We start from the raw sequence: 22,663 nt of genomic DNA on the forward strand, positions 1-22,663 counted from the left end.
AGTGGCACCCGTCAAAAGGCTTTTCTCCTTAAAGAGGCTTTTGTGCAAAAAAGGAAAAAGATGAAAGGACAGCACAGGTGATTAGTGCTGTTGGCTGGAGGAGGTAGCTCTATAAAATTCTGCATAATATGGCAGAAGGCCGGCAGACTCCAAACTTGGTCTCAGAGTATTTTCTTTCCTACTTCTGAATTCTTTTCCTTTTCCTGGTATCTTCTATGGGTCATTTTCTAAACTGAAAGCCCTTTGGGTTGTTCCCTTTTTGCAAACTGTGACACTGTTGGCACTATATTTCATTTAAATCTGAACAAGTTTGTGGTGCCTCATTTGCCTGGGAGGAGGAAAATCTTGGTGGAATATCTTGTTCTGTACGTCATGAAGTGATTCTTACCAGCTGGAGGTGAGGCTTACCAGTTTGGCCTAATGGACTGGCTGTAAACCCTGGAGAAAACGAGCAGCATTTTCGGTTGTCTTACAGAAAAGGCCACTGATGGCTCCCTACAGAGCGAAGACTGGACGCTGAACATGGAGATATGTGACATCATCAATGAGACAGAAGAAGGGTATGTGTGTGTGCGCCATGCTAGCTGAAGGCAAAATTGCTTTTCATGCATTTTTGGGGCCTCTCTTTCTGGGAAGGGTAATTGCTTGTTGTCAAGATCGGCTCTGCCAGCAGTTTTGATGTTCAGCACCTGATAAATGCAGATAGTGCTTTCTTGCCTTAAACCTAGCCAAGCAGGGAAGATGATGCTAAATGGACCAGTGGCTTGAAGTTATAGGAGCCAAATTCCTATGTGGCCTCAGCTCCCAGCGTTTGATTCTAAGCCTGAAGAAGCCGCATTCAATAATACTTTAGTCCAAAGCTGCTCTGTGTGTTTAAATGCCGTGGCAGCATTGTAGACCAATCTTCTGCAACCTTGTTCTGCCCACTGGTAAGGCTTGCCTTGGCACCAGCATCACAGAACCAAAATCTTTTTGCTGGCTTCTTTTCAGCATCTACTTGGCTCCTGGCTTGGCTTTTTTTTTTTTTTTTTTTGCATTATCTGCTGAAACTATTTGTGTGTTCCCTTGGGGAAATACATTCTCCTTTGAGATACTCTGCTGTAATTGAGCAAATACTGAAGCCTCCTGGCACCCAGGTTCAAAACAAGTGTGCATAAACAGCTTAAAACTGGGGTTGCTGTGTTTCTGTACTTTGAGAAGCACCTAAGGCCTTCATTGCCATCTCATCCTTCCCTCATCAGCCCAAAGGATGCTGTTAGAGCTCTCAAGAAGAGACTGAATGGAAACAAAAACTACAGAGAAGTAATGCTGGCTCTCACGGTAAGTACAGCTGATAAGGAGTTGGAGACTTGGGGGCCAGGTCAGTCACCCTGGAACCCATCCTAGCAGTGAATAAGGTGTACCAAGCAGGTGTTTGCAACACCAGAATTTACTGGCGGCCCAGTTAAAAGATAAAGGGTCAGTTCCCGGGGGCTGTGTTTTTGACGTGCTTTGTGGCCAAGAAAAAGGTTGTGGTTTATCAGCATTCTGCTCCTCCTTCAAAGCTGGTATCTTCCTGCTACCCATCCAGGATGCAGTGTGATACAAGAGACAGTCTATAATGTCCTTTTCCCTCCCTGAGTTCTACATCTAAAGCCAGGCACAAGTCATTCCTGCACCTTTTAAGCTCTCAGGCACATGAAGCTGTGTAGGAGAGCAGGGTCCAAGCAAGGTCTGGCCTGTCTTTGCAAGCTAAGCTGAGAAAGGCTGTGGAGTCCTCCCCTTGCTATGCTTAACTTAAGTACTCAGAAGATTACAGGAGCTTCACTTGCCCCTCTAGGTCCAAGCAGGAGATGCGGGATAGAGCGTGTTTTTGGGACCACCCTTCTTTTGTCAGTTTTCTTTTAAAACAGTACAGTAGTACATTAAGTATGGAGAGTAAATGAAAAAATAGAGTCATCAAAGCACACTCATAACTGTAACAAATACATCAATCACATGAGGTGGTCCGAAAATGTATTATTCCAAACGTTTTTAAATGCTGACCAGTTTTGTATAAACATTTCCTTATCAGGGATTTCTTGGGTTGCTAATGAATTCAGTTCACTTGATAAGCCAGGCTCATTCCTCTAGCTCCCTATACCATATTGTGTACCAGCGTTTTGCAACCTTTATTTCAACTGCTATTAATAAAGTTCACATAGGATGTAAATCTGGGTTCCCTCATTTCATTTAAGTCGTGCTTGAGTATAATTGCAAGACATGCTTGCGCTGCATTTTTGAAGTGGACGTAGCACCCAAAAGAAGGACACAGAGTGAGACACAGAGGGTGAAATGTCCCAGAGGAGATTTGACCCTCTGTGTCCCGCTCCAAGGTTTGAAGGGCAGCTTACTAGAAGTGGGAGAATGGGGGTCGTTGTAAGGAGATGTACGGGTCCCCCTGGTTAAACCACACGGCCCTTAGCTCGCTGTCCTTTCTCAAAGTAGACCCTTGGAAAAAGCAGCTCTCTTTTTTAGGATGCTGAGCATTGACTCTCTTCTGCACCTGAAATGTGTTTTTCACACAAAGGTACTGGAAACGTGTGTAAAGAACTGCGGCCACCGCTTCCATATCCTTGTAGCAAACAGAGATTTCATCGATGGTGTCCTGGTTAAAATCATTTCACCCAAGAATAATCCTCCCACGATCGTTCAAGATAAAGTGCTTGCACTGATTCAGGTATGTCAAGATGCCTTTAATTAATTATACTTTCTCTCTCTCTGAGCATATAATGCCACAAACCCTGCAGTTCTGTATCAAAGTTACCACTGGATTGTCAAAACATACATTTTCTATGAATAATATTTTCTCTTTGTGTGTATAAGGTCACTCACTTTTTTTCAGTCCCACGGGAATAAAGAGGATGTAAAGAACCAAACAGAACAGCTTAGGCAGAATATCCCGGCCTTCTCATGATTTCCAGTGAATGGCTGAACTGGCTAGGGATTATGGGAGTTGACATTCAACCCACCTGGAGGACTTCAGATTGGCCAATCACCCTGGTTACAGAATTGGTAGCTGGCCTTCCTGCATAGCCAAAAGATCTCTGGAACTGCTACTCTCAAGATTCTTGGGCAGCATCCTGGTTCCCTTGCGCAATGTTTGAGGGTCTGAAGTCCACCTTTGGCTCTTGAATGGCACATAAGGGTCTACAGGCCAAAAAGTAACAGGGTCAGGATGAATGACTGTTCCTAGTCTGTTTCATAGCTTTTCTTTCCATCACACTAAATATTATTATTGATTAGTAATTTCAGGAGGGTCTCTGGTGAGGCCCGCTCCTCAGGTTGCAGGGGCTTCATGATCCCTCAGGTTGGCACAGTTGTAATGAACCCAAGAAAAGCCAATCAAGAGTCCAGATACCCCAATGAAAGAAACATGAGTTGTGTAGAAACAGCATAACAATCCTCCCTGGGTTTTTCCCCCCCCCAGGCTTGGGCTGATGCTTTTCGAAGTAGTCCTGACCTTACAGGGGTTGTGCACATTTATGAAGAGCTGAAGAGGAAAGGGGTAGAGTTCCCCATGGCTGATCTGGATGCTCTGTCGCCAATACACACTCCACAGAGAGTAAGTATACCAGAACTGAAAGTAAAAGGTCCTACCCGAGACTGTGTAGACTCTGAACTACATATTATAAGAGAGAAAGCTTTTAAAAGCTGTATTCTTTTTAGTCGTATGTTATTTTATTCACTCCATTCCATTCTATTTTTGTTTTATTTTGGGAAGGAAAAAGAGGAAACAAGATCAAAACCCGCATAAAAACATACAACAGTCATCTTATAGAACTAATTTTACATATATATTCATGTCATGTTGTACAATTAAATTATTAATCTTTAAGTCAACAATAGGCAAAAAAGAGAAAGTGAAGCTATATTGCGGTATTGGTAGTTCAGATTTTCTCTATGACCACCGGTTGAGATATTTTTGAAAAGGATGTGCTTCCTAACCTGGACAATTTCCTGAGGTGCATATGCCCAGATTTCTTAGCGATGGTCATGCTGGCTGAGGAATTCTGGGAACTGAAATCCACCCACCTGGAAGTAGCCAAGTTTGGGAAACCCTGATTTAGAAGATGCTGGGGAGCAGCTTGCTCTGAACTGTGGTAGTCCACAGTAGCTCAGGGATTTGCCATAGTCAGAGGTCATGTGCCACAGAACATCAGTTGTGGGCAGACAGCGAAAAGGAGGAGGCTGCAGTCACCCCATCGGTATCTGTTGATCCACTGGCCTTTGGTCTGATCCTGTTGGGTTGATGTTTCATGCAGTGGAGAAGGCCATGTCGTAGCAGAATGGGAACTCCACAAGAATTCCCTGGAGCTTTCTGGAAGAGAGGGGGTTAAATGATCATGAACCACAGACTATTCATTGAGCTGGAAAAGGCATCTGTCTTTAAGAGCAGCAGAACAACCTTGCAGGATCTTTTAGCATCCCATCTCCCAGGGCAAGGGACTAGCTGTTTGGATGGGAAGCTGAACAATAGCACTCTACCCTCTTTGGGCCTCCAGACCATTTAGGTAACTGTTGCAGGCAGAATCTCCCCTGATTCCCCTCTGCTTATTTAAATGTGGGCTGGGTCCCTCTCTGAACAACTGCCATTTCCTTTGCTAGAGTGTTCCTGAAATTGACCCGGCTGCCAACATGCACAAGTCCCAGTCTCAGCAAAAGATGAGCTCCAGCTCCTATTCCTCTACCTCCCCTACAACTTTCCCGGGTTCTCAGGCCCCCGCTCTGAATGTGGCCGGCCCCATCAAAGCAAATACAGAACAGGTATTGCGCGAGCAGAGCTCTGGAGGAGCGGGTGCGAGCGTGGGGGGCAGCTGTGGCACACGCATTCCTTCAGGAGAAGTTTGCTGTCTTTTAAAATCAAAAGCCCTTTCATCCTCCCCCCTCCCAGATTGCACGATTACGCAGCGAATTGGACGTTGTTCGTGGCAACACAAAGGTGATGTCAGAGATGCTCACAGAAATGATCCCTGGGCAAGAAGATTCATCAGACCTTGAGTTACTGCAGGTGAGTCTATGAGAGGGCAACTTTCTTAGGTCTTCTGTATTTTTTTCTCTTATCTTTCCCGGTTTGGGGAAACTCTTTAAGCCGTTTAATCTGGAGCCACAGAGTTGGAAGGGGTCATTCGGTTATTGAAGACCGATGTCCTGCTCAGTGAAGAATCCAGGTTCCAGCATTCACAACAAATGGTTTTCCAACCTCTGTTTATACGCATCTATGAAAGGACACCCCACCCCTTCTCTTCCATTCCCAACTCCCCTTATGGTTAGCCAGAAATCACCTTTTCCAACTGACAAATGTTAGTGAAAGGCAGAAGGTTTTGTGAACTATGGCTCACTTCATCAGGTGCAAATTTTAGCTTTAGCCATTCCTTCTGATTTTTGGCCACTGTGGATTAACGCAGCTCTCCTCCTAACGTGTCTCTTACTGTTAGGAAATTTGTCCTAATTCAGTCAGAATCTGTCTTCCTGGAACTTAAGTCCATTATTTTCTGCCCTGCCTGAGCGAGAACAAGTCATTGCCTTCTTCTGTGGACGTCCCCTTAGCTACTTGGATTTAAGAAAGCGAGATAAACGTGTGGCTGGCTCTTGCCTCTTAGACAAAACAAAAGAGCCACTAAGCAGTTAAGTAAGAGGACATTTCCTGATGCAGTGCAAGCTGGTTCTGTCAGCCCGTCTTCACTACCTGAGTCCAGACTTCTGAAATGTCACAGTCTGGCTCTGAACTGACAAGATTAAAACTGACATTGGCAAACCTGGTCCTCAACTTGTTGCAGCAGCTGGAGAGCCTTGAGTGGAGATTTATGCCATGCTCCGAATGTCAGTCTCGGCAGAGGAAGCCCGTGCGGGTCTTTATTCTTCTCAAAGGTTGTGTGCTGTCACTGCTCTCCTGATTTTCCACTCCGGCAGGGGAGGCATCCAGGTTCAGGGTAGCCTTTGTTTAAAGGTCACCCCTCATGAAAAGTACAGGGGGGGAAGCTGGTGAAGGGCTTCTCTTGTTTGGCGGAACAGTGATGTCCAGTGGGCAGAGGTGGGTCACCTGGATAGGCTGGGCCCCTTTTGCAGAAGGAGCCAAGCAAAGCAAATGAAAGAGGCCAGATGTGTGCCGCAGCCTCCCTTAGTGACATCTCTGCCCAGATCTGGAAGCAAAAATGCACTCAAAAGGCCACAGGACCTCCTTCCAGCTGTGAACATTCTGGCCCCTGCTTGTGGTGCCAGCCATGGAGACTGTTCCTTGCCCTCAGACATCTCCTTGTCTCCTCTCCTAGGAGCTGAACCGCACTTGCCGAGCTATGCAGCAACGGATTGTGGAGCTGATCTCCAGGGTCTCCAATGAAGAGGTCACGGAGGAGCTGCTTCATGCTAACGATGACTTGAATAACGTCTTCCTTAGATATGAGAGGTAGCCTCTCTTTTTTCTTTGAGAAATTAGTTCTTCTGGCACAATGGCACGGCAACAGAAGGCTGTCCCTCTCTAGTGGCAGCCACTATCATCATGGGGTGTCCCCAGAACAGGGGGCATTCAAGAGTCTTTTTTTAAAATAGTAATGTTATTAAAAATTACATTTGCAATTATAAAAATTAATACTAAAAAAATAAAAGAATAAAAAGAGAAAATAGAAGGTGCAGAAAAGAAAAAATATAGAAAAGAAATAAACAGTAAGAATATAGTAAAGAAAAATCTATAAAGAAATGACTTCCCCTTTCATCACAACAAGTATAAGCAATTTTCGTAACTAATCACCTTCTCTTAAAATACAACAAATGATCTTGTCTTCCCATATCCCATCTCTTATCTATAACAAATCCTTAAAGACTCATCATTGAGTCCAGCAAAAGTCCATTAAGGGTTACCAGAAATACAACATATCTATTTTAACCTCGATCAAATAAACCAACTTTATATTCCTTCCTTTTACTTTTAACCATCTTGATCTTTAGTCCCTTCAAATAATCTCCTAGGACTTGATTTTGTTCCATTTTTTCTTTGTCCCTTTTCAGAAAATTCTTCAAAGCTTTAACAAGCCTCTTTTGTAAATCCAATATAGGAAAATTATCCAGGTCACTCTCTTGGTTTGTTATTTGTATATCCCTTTTAATTATTAGGACATCAGTTCATTTCTTTTGTATGTCCAGTGTAGCATTTCTTCCCATACCATTCTTGTAGCCTGTCATTTTTAAATTCACTTTCAAATCAGTCAAAACTTGTTCCTCTTTCATAACATATTTTAAACACAGTCTGTCTATAATGTGATACACTCTTAAAATTAACTTCTGGGTCCATATTGTTCAAAAATATCCTTCAGTATGTCCCATGTTAAAATATTTTGCTTCATTCTGTATTAGTAAATCAAATATAAGTGTCCTTCTCCTTTAATTGTAATCTTTAGTTCCCTCTAGTGTCCAACCTTCAAAGTCCCATTCTATCTCTTTTTTTTTAAGAATTCAAAACAACAGCATTTTCCCACAGTAAGAATTATTATAATTCCAAAATTTCATTTCAAATCCATCTGAACCATTAGTCCATTTCTAACTTTCCAAAATCAAAGTTCTAATCACCCTTTTGCTGTTTATTCCCCCCCCCCCAAATTTTTTAAGTTCTTAAACTTATATTTAAAATTTCTTTTGCTAAGGATTGAAGGAAACTCACCCAGTGTTTTCAGACTTGTAGATCCAAAGATTCCTAATAGCTGAAAAGCAGTTAACCATAAATTTCTGAAAGTGATTAGAAAAGAAAGTACGTGAACCCAGTGTCCTTTTAAAGGCGCCAACTGCAGTTTGAGCAAGATGGCTATTCCCTCGTCACCTAGAGCTCTACAGCCATCCAGCAACTGCTGTCTTGCAGTCTCCTCGCAAGGAGCAGCTGTGCAGAGCTCTTGTGGACGATCTCAAGTCCTCTCCTTGTCTGGAGAGGAATTACGAAGAGCCGGTCTACTCACCGGCTCTCATTCTGCATTTGAAAGTCAGCTGCCTGTTTTCTGCTGAGTGGATTCAGGCTGGCTGTTCGGCATGGCTGACACAGGCTCTTTAAGTATTCTGCTTCTCTCCTTTTACACGGAAACCTGAATCACAGCCGTTTCTCTATTTCCTAGAGTTCTCAGTTCATCCTCTCCCCTTCCCAAGAAGCCAGGGGAGATAACAGGTGTAAACGTCAGAGTTATGTTAAGCCATTTTGGTTCTTTGTCTGCTTTTCAGCTGTGGATCATTGACACCCATGTGCCTACATTGATGCCTGGCTGTGTTAGGTGTTATGTGTAAAGCTGGACACTAGATGTCCAGAAAGAATATCCTGGAAACAGCATCTGACTCAAAGGCATCTGAATAATACTGCAGGCTAGCCAGGCGTCCAAAGACACTCTCTGGTTTCATGCTTCTAGTGGCTATCTGGATGTTTGCATTCCAGATACGGGCCTTGCCTTGCAGAACACACCACAAAAAGAGATGTGTTTGTTTGTCTAGAAACACATCAAGCCCAGTTCTGGTTAAGGGCTACTGCACAATCCATCTCCAGGCAAGGGCCAAAAATACTTTCCTTGCAAACCACCACTTCCTGTGGGCTGTTTGTGTTGCCCTCCCTGGTAACGGGAGATGGGAAAAGAATGTGGCAGATGGGCCTTGTGGTCCCCTCCTGGATGTCTTGCTTGGAATCAGCCCCCCACCCTTTTGCTCCACAATAATTCCTTCTCACCGTTCCTGCTTTTGTGTTAGGACCCAACTTGTTCAAAACTGCCCCCTGTCCTCACTTTTAATCTCTCTCGGTTCTCGTCTGCCTCCAGGTTCGAACGCTACAGGTTGGGTCGATCTGCACGGAACGCAAGTAATGGGGTAAGTCCGCCAGCCAGCCTTTCCGGCCAGCCTAACAGCCACGCTCTGCCCTTGTCCTTGCCACCAGAGTGTACTCTTCCCAGAGGAATCCCTAATATTCATCCTGAATATCGAGCTTCACTAGTTGTGTCCTTAGTGGCAGATCAACACCTGAGGATCTGCTTGCAGATTGGAAGGACCAGGCCATTAATGCTGCTTCCGGCCGTTTCAAGCTGACCAGGAGGGGAAAATCTTAGAATCCCCAGGTTGGAAATTCAACCCTCTGCTTCCTGGAGCCCCTGCTACTGTCTCCAGCTCTACTTCAAACACCACAGTCCTAATCAGAGCGTATTTTAAAAAGTCAAGATGGTGGCCACAGTCGTGCAGTCAAAGCTCTGCCTGTTTTTTATGGGTGTCACTGGTCCTGATTCATCTGCTTGTGTGTTGGGAGAGAGGGCTCAGCACTGGCAGAATTCTGTCAGTTTTAGTTGAGATGCCGTAACCAGGGAAAGGAAAAACATCTGAAGAGAGGTGGAAGCGGGTGTTTGCTTCTCTATACACACACATGCCCGGTTGTAACGTCCTGGGGTTCAACAGAGCAACCCAGTGCTGTCTCTGACTCGTGTGATCCGGCAGGGACGCCGGTCCCCTTGCGTGACCTCTGCTGCTACCCTGTGTGTCCCTGCAGGTTCTCAGTGAGGTGACTGAGGACAACTTAATAGACCTGGGCCCTGGTTCCCCGGCAGTGGTCAGCCCCATGGTTGGAAACACAGCCCCCGCCTCTACCCTTTCTTCTCAGCTTGCTGGGCTTGGTGAGTATTGTTTCTAGGGGAGGACGTCTCAAGAAGCGAGTCCACAGTGAGAGCCTTTGAACCTTGAAATCTCCCCCATTATGCTTCTGCAGCTGCCAGCGTTCGATGGTGGCGGCTCTGTAGGGGCAAACGCCTAGGAGCCAAAGTTCTGCATTTAAAGGCAGGGCCCCTTTTTCCATTTATAACAGTTTGTGCACCGTAAGTCTCTGAGATGAGACACGTCCTTTAATCACCTGGTGCACAATCTTTAACCATGCTGTGTGCAAATCTGTGTTTGTCCCAGTAGGGCTCTCAGAGTCATATTTACATCCCGTATTACATTCAAGCTGCGTATCATTTAATTCATTTATGCGGTCCCTTCTCTGGCACAGAGTGTTTTGTGCTGCAACGAGGCGAGGAGAACTGAATGTTGCGCCTTTCCCTTTCCAGTCTGTTCTTCTCTTGAATCTTGCCTTCCTCTTCCCCCCATCTCCCCTAAGATGAGTTTTAGCTCTAGGCTAATCTTTCCGGCCCTGGTGATGGACTCTAAAGGGAGATGAGGACAGAAAGGTGCAGCCTTGGCCCTTTTGTCCATGTGAAGGGAAGAAGGAAGGGAAATGTGGCTGGCTTCAGGCCTGGTGATAGGGAACGTGCATATGCACTAGGACTCACCTTTATCAAAAGACAGAGTACTGATTCTTTGTTCAAAGCAAAACGTGCCCATCTCCCTCTGTTTGCTTGACCCACGGCAAGGCTTCTAGCTTCTCTTTCTCTGTGTCTCTCCACAGATTTGGGCACCAACAACGTGAGTGGGACCCTCAGCTCGCTCCCCCACAGCAATCCCCGTGAGGACTTTGACATGTTTGCACAAACGAGAGGCAGTTCCTTGCCAGATCCGCGTAAGACGTAGGTGGCAGTGGCGTGGACTCCGCTGTCCCTCTGCAAATGACCAAGGAGCTCCCCAGGCCAGCGGTCATCCTCTCGGTCACAGGTCCAAATCCTGAGCCAGTGAATTATCCAGTGGCTTCATTTCATGGCCACTGCGCTACAGCAAATGCATTCCTCTTTTTTCAGATACGCCATTAGAGCCAATCTTGTCCCGAGGGCTTGGAGAGAGGAAATATTGATGGCTCAGTATTCCCAGTTAGATCGTATTTCAGACTATTCTAGGCTACTCGGAGCCAATCCGAATTTATTGAGAAGCCATAGCCTGTCAGAAATGCAGCATGAGACGTTTTTGTGGACCTCAGGAACACCTTGCCCTTACCAATCCATTACTTTGGAAGGCATGGTGGTAATATTGTCCCCACTTTCAGGGCTGTTAAAAATGGAGTCATCCTGGCTCTCTGGAGATTTGCTGGATGAATTTACAGCCTCCAGAGACCTCCCAGAGACTCCTTGGTCTTTAAGCATGAATGATGCGTTCTTGTCTTTGTTTCATTGGCTCCACCCTGTGGCTGATTTAGGGGGGATTTTTATGCAGTCAACTCCCTCTGCCTTAATTGTGTTGGCCTTGTGGGGCTTCTTGCAGATGTGAAATTCCTAGATTGAGGAGGTAGTGAAGTACGACTTTTTATGTGTATGTATTCAGCTCCCGTAGCAAAACCTGCCCCTCTGGGTGGAACAGTTAATGTGCTTGCATCTGGCTGTGCTCATTATTTTGCTTCCTTTTTACAAGTAAAATTGCCATGGTTTCATCTCTCTATCATGTATTTTCCTTTGCTGTCATTAGTTCCTGGTCATTCCAACAATTTTCTCCTTTCCTTTTTTCCAGCATGACAAGGGAGGAGCCACAGGCAACTAAAGGACCAGCACCTGCCTCTGATACCCGGAAACCAAATTCCGGAGGGGTAAGTCGTTGCTCTGTTCTGCTGTGTTACAAAAGGGGTGTGCGTGTGTGTCCGTGTCTGTATCCCATCTCAAGCTGGGGACACTGAAGGCAAATGCATTATCTTGGGTATGATTGTCTGCTTTTGGGCACCTGACTGGAACTGGCAGAGCAAGCTGGAGTCACCTCATTGCTCAGTCGTTTGGGTGGGCTCAGCAGTCTTGTCTAGACGTGTTTGGGGATCAGATATTTAAATGGCAAAGGGTCAATGGGAAACTCCTGAGGGCGGCCCAAAGATCCAGCTTCTATCTCATCCGTCTGAATGTTGAGTTGTGCCCAAAAGGGCCCTTGACTCAGTCTGGAGAAATACAGGGTGCTCCTTTGGGGCTGAGGGACACTTTTCAAGTTTCCTTTTTTTCCTGCAGTCCAGATTGAATTGTAAGCATGGAGGCTTGATTTTGCTGACCTCATTCCCTACATGAGGGGGCTTCCCCCCCTTCTGAAGTTTTATACTTTCTCCAGCTGATCCCCCCTTCCTTATTTTGGTCTTTGAAGGATCCAGGAGGTCACAGTGGGTAGGATAGGACCCCGTCCACCTCTAATTACTTTTATTTCATCAAAACAAATGGGTTATCCCTGTTCCCTCCAAGGAGTTCAAGGCAGCGTAAGTGGTTCTGTTCTCTTCCCCGCTCCCCATTTTTATCCTTACAGCAATCCTGTGAGATGAGTTAGAATGTGAGGTTTGGCTTTGCCCAATTAGCTTTATGGCCAAGATTTGAATCCAGATCACTCCAGTGACATTCTGTGGTAGGGGGAACCTTTGGTCCCATTTAAGGCCTGCATCAGACCTCTGAGTTTGGATGGGGAGAATGGAGTTGCTGTTCCACAGGTCTGGAGGGCGCCAGGTTTGGGACAGGTGGCTTAGAGTGTTGTCAGTTCAAAGGGCCTCCTGGAGTAGGGTCAAAGTATTTGAAGGTGTGTCTGCCCCCACCCCGGAGACTTTGCCCACAGGTGAAGTCGTCCTCAAAGTATTTTGCTCTCCAGCTGACTTGAAAGGCATTGGCAGTCCCTTGCATCTGGTAGCAATCACCATCCTTTCGATTCTCAGCCGGTGTGCTGTGTTGATTGGAATATGCCGCGTTAGGAACAGAAACAGAGAAAACATGCTTCCTGAGAAGAACGGAGCCTTCTGGCTTTCCTTTGCGGGGAATCAGAATCCCCCAAGAGCATTCCTAAAAATTATTTTCATTATTTTGTGCCCAGCATTACTCTGAACACCTTTAAATATCAGCGGCATGATCCCAGGTGGCACAAAGGGGGAGGTGGTGCACACCCCTCAGAAAAGCAAACGTCTGATCCCAGGAAAAGCTGCTGCTTCTTGAAAGCGCTGTTGTGAGGTGTGACATGAGCCCCCACTTGGGCTTCAAGACATCTTTTCCCTTCCAAATCCAGTTTGCTGCACAGCCCTCTACACACACACACACACACACAGAGTGAGTTGCTGTTTTTCAGGGGTGATATAAGTTTAGATATGGGAAATATCTTTCTGTACATGTGATTTCATGACTTTCCTCTTCCTCATGCAAAAGCTAATTTCTGTGCTCAAAAAGAATGGTCTCTGCAAGAAAGGAGGGCCTTCTTTGGATCAGGTAGGAGTGCAGAGAAAGCTGCTTCCCAACTGCCCCCCCCCCGTAAATTGACCCCCTTCAGCGCTGCCCCTTTACAGTAGTCTTGGCTGGCCAGAATCCAAAGAGTTGCTTGTTGGGATCCTTGCAAATGAAGACGTAGAAACTTTCTGCCCACTTAAATACTCTCTTGTCTCAGAAAGCCTGCACTGGGAGATGTTTACCAGCGTGCCCTCAGTTCTTGGCACGGCCACCTGCCAGCAATTTTTAGTCACCATAGGTGAAGAGCTCTGCAGGTGGGAGAGTGGGAGGCCGAAAGCTCTTCCAGGTGTCTGCAGCCGGAAGTCATGTTGTCTGCCTTCGGGGAATGTGGTACTTGATTTATATATGGTAATGAGGCTTTCTGTTCTCAACACGCAGAGGAGAGGGAAAAGTGGGAGTTCACCCATGGAGCCCATAGACAAGTGGCTCATCTCCCAAGGAATGGTGAGGAGAATTTCGCCATCAAGTGACACCCCCTCCTCCTGTCATGTTGTCCCCACTCCTCCCGGTGTCCTTTCAGTAGCATCACCACCCTCTGTTCACCTGTCACTCAACCTGTTGAAACAGTACAAACTTGGCAGTCAAAGGAGAGGAGACCCATCCATGGAGATGGAAGGGTGGGCTGGTGGGGGCTCGATCAGCTGGAAACTTCTTTTCCCAGCTGGAGAGAGTGGGAGAAAGAGGCGTGCTGTTACGGCGGTGCTGGGTTTGTTTTCAAACCTTGGATGGATCTCTCCAGTTCCTTGTACTGTCTTTTTCCTTTTTTTAATACCTGCAGTATCCACTTTTTCCCCTCCAAGGTAAACACAAGTATTTAGTGAATGGGAAGGATGTTTGGGGTTCGCAAAACGTTTAACCAGCCGGACTCATAGCACAAAATAGCAACCCAAACTCAGATAAAAGTTGCTTGGATCAGCCTCCTCCACTCTGGTGCCTTCAGATGTTTTGGACTCCAACTCCCATCCTCCTCTAATCAGCCTAGAGAATTGAAGGTCAGCACACCTGGGCCACCCTAGGCTCATCTGGACAACCCTTTTTCTCTCTGCTAATGTTCTGGGGAGGGGGAGAGGAACAGTGGCATGTCCTACAAGAGCAGAGAACTGTGAGAACAGCAGACAGTTCTCTCCTTCCACGCTCTGCGTTTTATAGCCTTACTCTACACACACACAGCTAGCAGTGCGATAAGCTTGCAGGACTGCGCAGAGCTCTAGATGTAAACTTTGCCCTGAAGACTCAGCTGCTTTCAAACAGTTTTCTGCAAAGCAAGCAAGAGGAAGGAGATATCCTAAATATGGGTGTGAAAGTGCAAGAGTCAGTTAAATTGCACCCTCAAAGAGGAATTTCAGTAGCAGCCACCCCCAAGCTGCAGCTCCCGGAATTCTTGCAGGAGACAACCTGTTCGAAAAACAGTGAAGATGAGGGGAATTTGGTTGATGAAAGTGGGTGCAAGTTGTTTAGGGGGCATCCATCTTCATCAGAGTGACTTATTTTCAGGGGGGTTGGACCACTTCTAAGATGCGCGAGATATTTTTAGCTTTTTGGAAAATGTGGCATTGTAGCCAAAACCATTGAAATAGAAGATCGTGCATCTGCACAAACGCAGACCGTGGGTGCATCCCCACTTATGGGCGTGGTGGCCATAGTGGCTGTGGCACATTGCAGTTGAAGTGCAATGAGTCTGGAACGGCCCGTGGTTCTGGAACCCTGCAACCAGGGGATCTGCAGGGAGTGGTTGAAAAAGTCAAGATGTTGCAGTCACTGCTCCACCTGTTTTTTTAAGAGGGTCACACACACAACACCCATAAGAAGTGGGTGGAGCTTTGATCACCCCATCATGGCTGCTGTCCTGACTTTTTTGACCATGCCCTGCGGATAGCTTGGCTGCAACCAAGCGCGAGGACGCGTACGCCCAGCAACTTCCAGGTGACTCTCTCCATTTGGATCTCTGAGCTGAGCTCAGGTTGGGAGGCAGAACAGCTGAGGAGGAGCGCGGCATCAGGGCTGGGGCCAGCGGTGCGGCTCCCCTTCTGTCCTGCTTGTGAATAATACGCGGCTACCGCTGGGGCCCCCCTGCCTTTCCTGCTAGCCCGGGCTGGAGTGGTGAGGGAGAGGATTTTTTATTGATTTATTTATATTTCAAATTTGTCACCGCCCATTGCACTGTGGGGTGACTCTGGGCGGTTTACAGTAAAAACAGAATAAATATTGATTAAAATAAATAAATATTAATTAATTAAAATCTGTTAAGAACACACTTCCTTTGTAATATTTCCAAGAAGCAGATGTTGATTAGGTGTTAATAAAATCAGGGCACATTGTCAAGGTGCCAGCCGTCCCCAGGGTCAATTGTATCTTTCCTTGGCCCAGGCAAGTTGGCAGAGCCAAGTCTTCACTTCCCTCTGAAAAATTGGGAGGGAAGGGGCCCGCCTCACCTCTGGGGGGAGAGTAATCCATAGGGAGGGGGCAGCGGCAGAGAAGGCCAGTCGACATTCTCTCACTGATGATGCAACTCCTGACATCCTTTTCCTCTCAAATCCCCCGGGATAAACTCTTCCCTGGAGCAAATCCTCCCACTGTTCCAGTGTCTCGGGGGGACTCTCCCCATTCTCTGCTGTGATCTGAAAATCCTGCTCCTCCTCCGATATTCTGGCCCTACGCGCTTGTGTTTGTTCGGCTTGGAAAAAGGATACTGCTCCCTTTGTGGAACCCTGAATAACAACCATACCGGACTGGACAGGCTGCTGTTCCCCAGCCTGTCCTCCACAAGCTGCTTGTCCTTGTTTGTTTTTAACATGGACACGTTTGGCCTCCTCTGTCCGACTAATCCATAACCATGTTTCTGTCTCAGTAGTGGCGCTCTTAACCATGTCCGTTCACGAGGCACATAATAGAATTGACCTTCCCCAGTGTGCAAGCAGCCAAGCGAGAGGGAGCGCAAGGACACACCAAGAGTCCCTTGCAAAGGGCTGGGAGTTTAAAGGAGCAACTTGAGGAGTGGGTCAGAGAGACCCTGAAGCTCATCCCCTTTTCCGGACAATATTTTTATGTGTCTCGTTTTTGATCGCTAGCCCGTTCCGTTCAGGCACCCAGTTTTGTGCCTTGTAGCTTGGACTGAGCCAAGTGACCTTTGAGAAGCTTCCTTGCATTTGGGCAGCCGACCAGTGCACAAAAACCAGCCCCAGCCATGGTTGTGCCAGCTGTGACCTGGCGTGATACCTGAACTGGCTGCTGTGGTTCTGGCGGCTGCTGCTGCTGCTGCTGCCGCTGCTGCTCCAGAGAGCTGGGTGCTGGAGAAAGGAGGATGCTTGGCAAATGGGAAATGAAAAGCAAACAGTTGTTTGCTTGTATATCTGGAGTTGCAAGATACAGTTTTGGGTCTCAAGCTTGGGCATAATTTGATAGCCTTTTAAAGTGTTTTGTTTAAGCAGGTTCTGTACAGGCCTGAGTTCAGGGAAATCTAGTTACATGTGGTTGAAGCAGAAGCCAGCTCTGCATAGCCCAGATTGGTTAATGTCAGCCATGTCTCCTCCCGCCCCCCACCACATCTCCCTACGCCTGGAGCAGACTTACATGTTTTAGCTGACCATCTTTACCAAGCAGTGAATGAACGAATGCAATGCTTTTAGACCTATATATTATGCAGTCTGCTGGAAGAGTGAGACGTATGACAGAATCACTGTTTGAATTACTCTTTCGGTTGCGCGTCAGTTGGGCAAGAGGAACCCAGCTTGACAAATGGAATTCAGATTAAATCAGCGGCAATACTGATTTAGACCATCTCTTAGCGGCCTGATATCCGCCACCATCTGCAGTTCAGAGCCTTGGGAGACCGGGCAGAATGAGTGGCGGCGGGGGTGACTCGGAAGCGCCTTAGCCCTGCGCGGACCAGATTCGGCCAGCAGTCAGTTCTTCGTGTGCGTGGAAGGGGAAAGGAATCTAGGCGTCCATAGCCATCGCAATAAGTCCCGAGGGATTTGGGGGTGCACGTGTAGCAGCTCCGAGGTTTGTGGACCGGGCCTCCCCCAGCCTGTTTCCCTCACCCAGCGCACACGTTGGCACGAGTCCCAAGCCTTCCGCGGCATTTCTGGCCCCTTGCGGGGCATCAGCTTCGTCTCTCAGGAGGCCCCCTGCGTTCCCACCTTCTGTATCAGTTAGGAAGCGGAAGACAGCCCTTTTGCTCCTCGCTTGTAGGACGCCGCCAGACCCCCATTTCACTCATTATAACCTTTTGTATGTTGGGTTTTCCTAGCCCCTTTGCCTTGTTTCCCACGGCTTTATTTGTGTGCGTTGCGATTCCTGTATGACAACGACAATGCACTTCTTTTACAACCGCAATGCATCTTACATGGCATATATTTGTTTTGTTTTTGCTTTGTTTTCCCCCTCTCCCCCTTTCTTTTATTTCTTCCTTTTCTGCCTCATTCTGGGCCCATGCTTCTGGGTGTGTTTTGGTCTTTGCCTCCTTCTCTGTCTCTCTCGCTGCCCTGCCTAGATTCCTGTCCCACAGTCCTCTGTCATGGAGGACATTGAGGAGTGGCTCAGTACCGATGTGGTAAGAGACTCTTTGGTTCTTTTGCTTTTGCCCTGTTTTATTTTCATTTGCACCCAAGTCGTGCCGTGCGATGCCAGATTAGGAGCTCTCCTTGGTGACGTATCACGCGCAGGCTTCTAAAATACATGGAAAATGATTTGGGGAGAATGGAAAGGCAGGGAGGGAGGGACCTCTGGCAGCTCCCGCTTGAAACTACTGGATATGTGTAGCAGAAGGAGGTGGGACAGATGTGTGCTGAGGGGGGGGTGTTGGCAAGCCCCGGGAACTTAGAAGGCCTATAGAAACACATTAAAAAATGGAGCAGAAAAATATCCAGAGGAAGTGAAAATCTCCCATGAGGAGAGTTGGCTGAGTGTTGGAGGGGGGAAAATATCATGGAGTGAAATGCCCGCCCCAAAGGAATTCTCATAGGGCCACCCCATGTGTATATGCACGCATGCCGGTCCTTCTCTTTGGATTTCTTGGGATAAGAGAACACCGCCCCTCCCAGGCGCTTCTGCACTGAATGTGAACTCTGGGAATGGCCAGAGGGGTCATTTGGAAGGGGGCATCCCCGGCGTGGCCCTTCCACACGTCTCCTTAGGCCAAGCAGGGCAGGTGCCTCTAGCAGAGGCAGGGCCTGGAAGCTGCTCCTTCCTAGGGTTTTCAGGACAACGGGCCCATTAACAGGACTCTTTGCTTTTTAGCGAAGTTGCTGGATTGCCTCCTCCACTTCCAGGGAGTTCATAGTCCCAGCGTTTTTCAAGATGCCCAAACTGGGGGCCTCGCCTCAGCTTGGTGGTGGCCAGCCCGTTAATCTGGAAGGACCCTTTTGCCCATTGGACGGTTCAGTCCTCCTTTGCTGGCATGTGCAAACAGGGTCAGTCCTGGCCTCTGTTTTTCACTCCCAGAAATATGTTGACCGCTATCAAGCAATCGCATTTCCTTGCTGTTTTTTCACCCCAAGTTAGGGCAAATCGGGGGACCAGTTCTTGGGGCCACCCTCAATTGGCTTGCCCGGCCGGAAATGCACTTACACTCCTGCAACTCTTCTTAAAGGAGGAAGAATAAAAAATGGTGACCTTCCTCTCCTTTCTCCCCCCACCCCCCTTCCTTTTTCATCCAATTCCAGAAAGGAGATGAACTGGAAGAAGGTGTGACCAGCGAAGGTACGTAGGCAGCCCAGGGATAAATGTGCCACCTTAATTCAAAGGATGGGCTCACGGAGGATGGGGAAGACCCCTCCCCTGCCCAGAAACCCGGGGAGCTGCCGTCAGCAGCAGAGGCGGTGCTGGGCTGAAGGGAGCCCCAGCATCAGAGAGGGGAGCTGAGTGAGTCTACCAGGGTGGGAGGAAGATGCGTGGCCCACTGCCTGCTCCTCCCTCGTTACTAGCAAAGAACGCGGTCTGCCAAGCGGAAGCATGCGTGCGGTGCGCCTAGGCCAGAAAGAAAGCGTCCCTCCAGCCGTTTCTCATCTGGACGATCGGAATCCAAGCCCTTCCTTTGCTGCCGTTTCCAACAGGCTTCCCCCTAGTGCAGGCTTCCCCAACCGGGCGCTCACCATGGCCGGCAGGGCTTCTGGGTGTAGAAGCCAGTCCTTGGCTGGACTTCAGCAGGGGAGAGTAGATGGCAAGGACCGCCGGCAGTGGTCCTCGTGTTGCTAGCTGCTCGCGAAATGGCCCGGGGGGCCGGTTTCCATGTGACCCTTGTTTTTAAACCTTGCAGAATTTGACCGATTCCTTGAGGAGCGTGCCAAAGCGGCTGAAAGGATCCCCAACCTGCCCTCGCCTCCTCAGGAGGAGCCCGCACCGGCCCCACCGAACGCCCCCAGCCAAAGGAAGACGGAGCACTCCGAGGACGCCCTCTTTGCGCTGTAGTGCTCCTTCCCCTGGGCTCTCCCTGCTCAGGCGGCGGCAGCAGCGGCACATGCCAAGCGCGACCCGGCTGGCGATGGGCTCCCTCCCGTCCCCGGGTGCCCTTTTCTTTCCCCTGGGCCCCGGCCCCACTCCCCTAACCTTTGAAGGGCCTTGGCAGCAGTTCTGCCACTCGGATAGCCGTGGTTTTCCCCTGAAGTCCCTCGCTCGCCTCTGCCCCGTTGATGATGCTGAGATGTTTTTCCTTTTTTGTTTAAAAAAAAGAGAGATCTGCACGACAACTCCCCCCCCCCCGCATATACAAAATAGCCACGCCGTCCATCCTGGCTTTGCTGTAGGGTGGAACTACTCCAAAGCCTGGCCCAGGGTCCCTCCTGCAAGCATCAGAGCAGACCTTCAGCGTCACCCTCCCAACTGTGGCTTTTTTCTCTCTCAGCTTAACTAGAAAAGCTAATCTGAAGGAGGTTTGTTCCGGGAGGGTGGTCCCGGTTCTCACAAAGGCCCCAGCGTTGTTCAGCCTGCGCGGGGTCCGTCGGTTAGGGACCAGCCTCTCTGCAGGCTCCAGAGCGAGCCGGCTGCCTCTCTTTTCTTCCGTTGCCCCCGGGCTCTAGGTGGGCTCAGAGATTCAGCCCCACCGTGGGGGGGGGGGGACAGGCCAGTGCGCCCCTCCAACTGTCTTTACTAGGATCGTATTTGTAAGGGGAAGAGAGGCCAGCCACAGAAAGGATTGCTCTTTGCACTGGAAATGCTAACCCCGCGCAGCAGAATCTCTGGAGGTAGGAAACACTCCGTGTGTGGGTGGGTGGACGCATGTGTGTGCATGTATGTTTGTGTGTTTATATACGTGTGTGTGTGTGTGTGTGTACGTGTGTATTAAAAACTCTTTTGCATTCAGAATCACTAAATGGCACTACAATATCAGTGGGATTCTTTTCCAAACACTAGCGAAAAGCGGGGAACGGGGTCATGGGGCAGTCCTGTTGAAAGGAGTGGGATCTTCGGTACTCCCGTGACTCCAGTATTTCAGTAGCAGGTGCACAAGAGCCCCGTCAGCTCGACTGGGACTTTAATCATTACCTCTCCCCCCACCCCGGCCCAGCCCAGTCCAGTTTGCACGCTTTCCTTTCCTTTCTTTCCTTTCTTTCTCAGAAGGTTCTTCTGCAGTTTTTCATTCAATACCGCTGTATGTCCAGAACTTGACCGGGAAAGAGATGCAGTTCTTTTTCAAAACACATTTTCCACTTTGGGGAGAGATGATAGCCTTGTCCCTTTTTTAAAAAATGGGCAAAGGTTTCTAAAGGGCACATTTCTATAGGGTGGATGCCATCGAAAAGGCTTTTAAGAGGGTGCAAAAATAACTTAGTGTGGGATAAGTGCTTCCTCATGAAATTAAATTAAAAGGCGTTACCCTAAAGCACGGAGCATCCTTGCCTCGCCTTCCCCCAAGCTGCATCCAGGTTGTGCACCGTGGGCTGCTGTCCTCTACCCCAGGACCGGGGGGGACACTTCAGTGTTTCTGGGCAGAGGAACGGGTGGCTTCCCACCTGGGCAGAGCTGCTGCCAGCCCCGGAAAAAGGCTGCTTTTTTTCTCCAGGGCCCCCGTTCTTTGCTCGGAGACTTCCCCACTGCCAACGTCACTTGGCACAGACGTCAAGCCTGCCTTTAGCAGTCCGGGAGGTGGAGCGGATGTTTCTTGGCAATCCCGATAGCCCATCGGGCTCACCAAGCCCAGCAGGAAAAGCAGCTGTGGTGCTCAAGCCTGAACCACCCCTCCCCTCTTTGGGATGACACTCGTGTGGGGCAGCTTCAGCGGACAGGGCAGAGGAGGAGTGACGGGAGCAAAGGAGGAAGAAAGCAGGGCTGACCTCCCCTGGGGATTTGGGCCTAGAAAAGACAGCTTTTAGTTTTTCCCAGCTTGATCCACAAATCTACCCTCTTATCCCTCTCACTGTGTCCTCCAGTTGCCCTGCTGTACTGTTTATTACAGCCCAAAGACCCCCAAATTGCCCCCTGCGCCTTTGCAACAGGTTGCCTCCGCAAGCGGTCAAGCTCCCGGGTGGTCTTCCTGGATGCAGGCAAGCAGACCAGGAGTGCCACCTGGGCCTCGCTGACCCCCAGCTGAGAGCGTGCTTGCCCCACCAGTTCCTAGCCGCTGGCTGCCCTCCCTCCCCTGCTTAGCTCTAGGAACGTAGAGGAGAGGAAACCCGCCAGCCGTAATTCCCACAGCAGCCTCCAGAAGCTCCACCGCTGGGATCTGGCTTCAAGGGGGCGACACAGAAAGAATGACGCGCTCTTGCTGAAAATAAGCCACCACCCCAGTTTGGCAGCAAGAAGTCGGCTGGCGCTTTGACAGCTGTTCCCCTGGCAAACCAGCTTGCGTCTCGGGAGAAGAGCGAGGAGGCTCCCGTGGGCTCGCATGTCAGCCGCTGCCCCGGGAGAGCCTCCAGCCCCTCGGCCTGGCCTCTTGCTGGCCCCCCCCTTTTCCCTGCATCCTTCCACCAGCCTTCCAAATGCTCACTCTTCTCCAAACACTTCTCCAGAGCATCTTCCCTGGGTTTCCTGCTGGGTTGCATTTTGTTGGTCTTCCCCCCCCCCGCAAAAGACTACCTACCTGCTAATTGTTCAGCGTATCTCTTTCCCTGAAACCAGTATCATAGCATTGCCATCTGTATATTTAAAACTACAACAACTTCTCTAGATGTCCAAATTAAAAATGGATAATATTTATTGACAGACAATATTCAACGTTTGTTTTATTTGAGGAAGTTGAGGGGCGGTCAAATGGAATTCATTGTTTAAAGAAAAATGTAAAGATAACTATGTAAAAATAATAATAGTAATAATAATACTTAAATCCATTTAAAGCTGTCCTAGCTTCTTTTTCTTCCACTAGTGACAATATCCCTGAGAGCAAAACCAGCTGGGGGGTTTTGCATAAGGTTGCATTAATAGATAGATGGTCACTTAACTCTCCTTTTGGATGTGTCTGTGTCTCTGTACATATATATATATTTATAGATATAGATATATATTGTTTCCGCATGTGAAAATCCTCTCAATAAAAAAACCCAGTGCAATCTGTAGAGCGATAACGACTGGAACTCCCTTACCCATGGTTTGGCTGTAGTAAAGCTGCATTGGGATTT

At 48.4% G+C, this 22,663-nt stretch overlaps 1 protein-coding gene across 3 annotated transcripts in view; it reads left to right on the forward strand.

The window, feature by feature from the left end:
• Nucleotides 1-22,375, forward strand: part of TOM1L2 (target of myb1 like 2 membrane trafficking protein) — a 29,669-nt gene extending 7,294 nt beyond the window's left edge. Inside the window, exons 2-16 of one of the 3 annotated variants that reach the window (XM_088147924.1) lie at nucleotides 476-560; nucleotides 1,242-1,320; nucleotides 2,549-2,698; nucleotides 3,449-3,583; nucleotides 4,627-4,785; nucleotides 4,913-5,029; nucleotides 6,291-6,424; nucleotides 8,799-8,847; nucleotides 9,515-9,638; nucleotides 10,406-10,523; nucleotides 11,392-11,467; nucleotides 13,491-13,556; nucleotides 17,605-17,664; nucleotides 18,776-18,812; nucleotides 19,369-22,375. In XM_088147924.1, coding sequence (XP_088004050.1) covers nucleotides 476-560; nucleotides 1,242-1,320; nucleotides 2,549-2,698; nucleotides 3,449-3,583; nucleotides 4,627-4,785; nucleotides 4,913-5,029; nucleotides 6,291-6,424; nucleotides 8,799-8,847; nucleotides 9,515-9,638; nucleotides 10,406-10,523; nucleotides 11,392-11,467; nucleotides 13,491-13,556; nucleotides 17,605-17,664; nucleotides 18,776-18,812; nucleotides 19,369-19,520 — 1,541 coding nt within the window. In that variant the 3' untranslated portion in view covers nucleotides 19,521-22,375. The remainder of the gene's footprint in view (nucleotides 1-475; nucleotides 561-1,241; nucleotides 1,321-2,548; nucleotides 2,699-3,448; nucleotides 3,584-4,626; nucleotides 4,786-4,912; nucleotides 5,030-6,290; nucleotides 6,425-8,798; nucleotides 8,848-9,514; nucleotides 9,639-10,405; nucleotides 10,524-11,391; nucleotides 11,468-13,490; nucleotides 13,557-17,604; nucleotides 17,665-18,775; nucleotides 18,813-19,368) is intronic. The other 2 variants (XM_088147925.1, XM_088147926.1) reach the window with 2 other exon arrangements.
• Nucleotides 22,376-22,663: the final 288 nt, after the last annotated feature.

Source organism: Python bivittatus, unplaced genomic scaffold (assembly GCF_059951505.1).
Source record: "Python bivittatus isolate LINGU-HERP-01145 unplaced genomic scaffold, Pbiv_v1 ctg000560_np1212, whole genome shotgun sequence".
NCBI lineage: Eukaryota > Metazoa > Chordata > Lepidosauria > Squamata > Pythonidae > Python > Python bivittatus.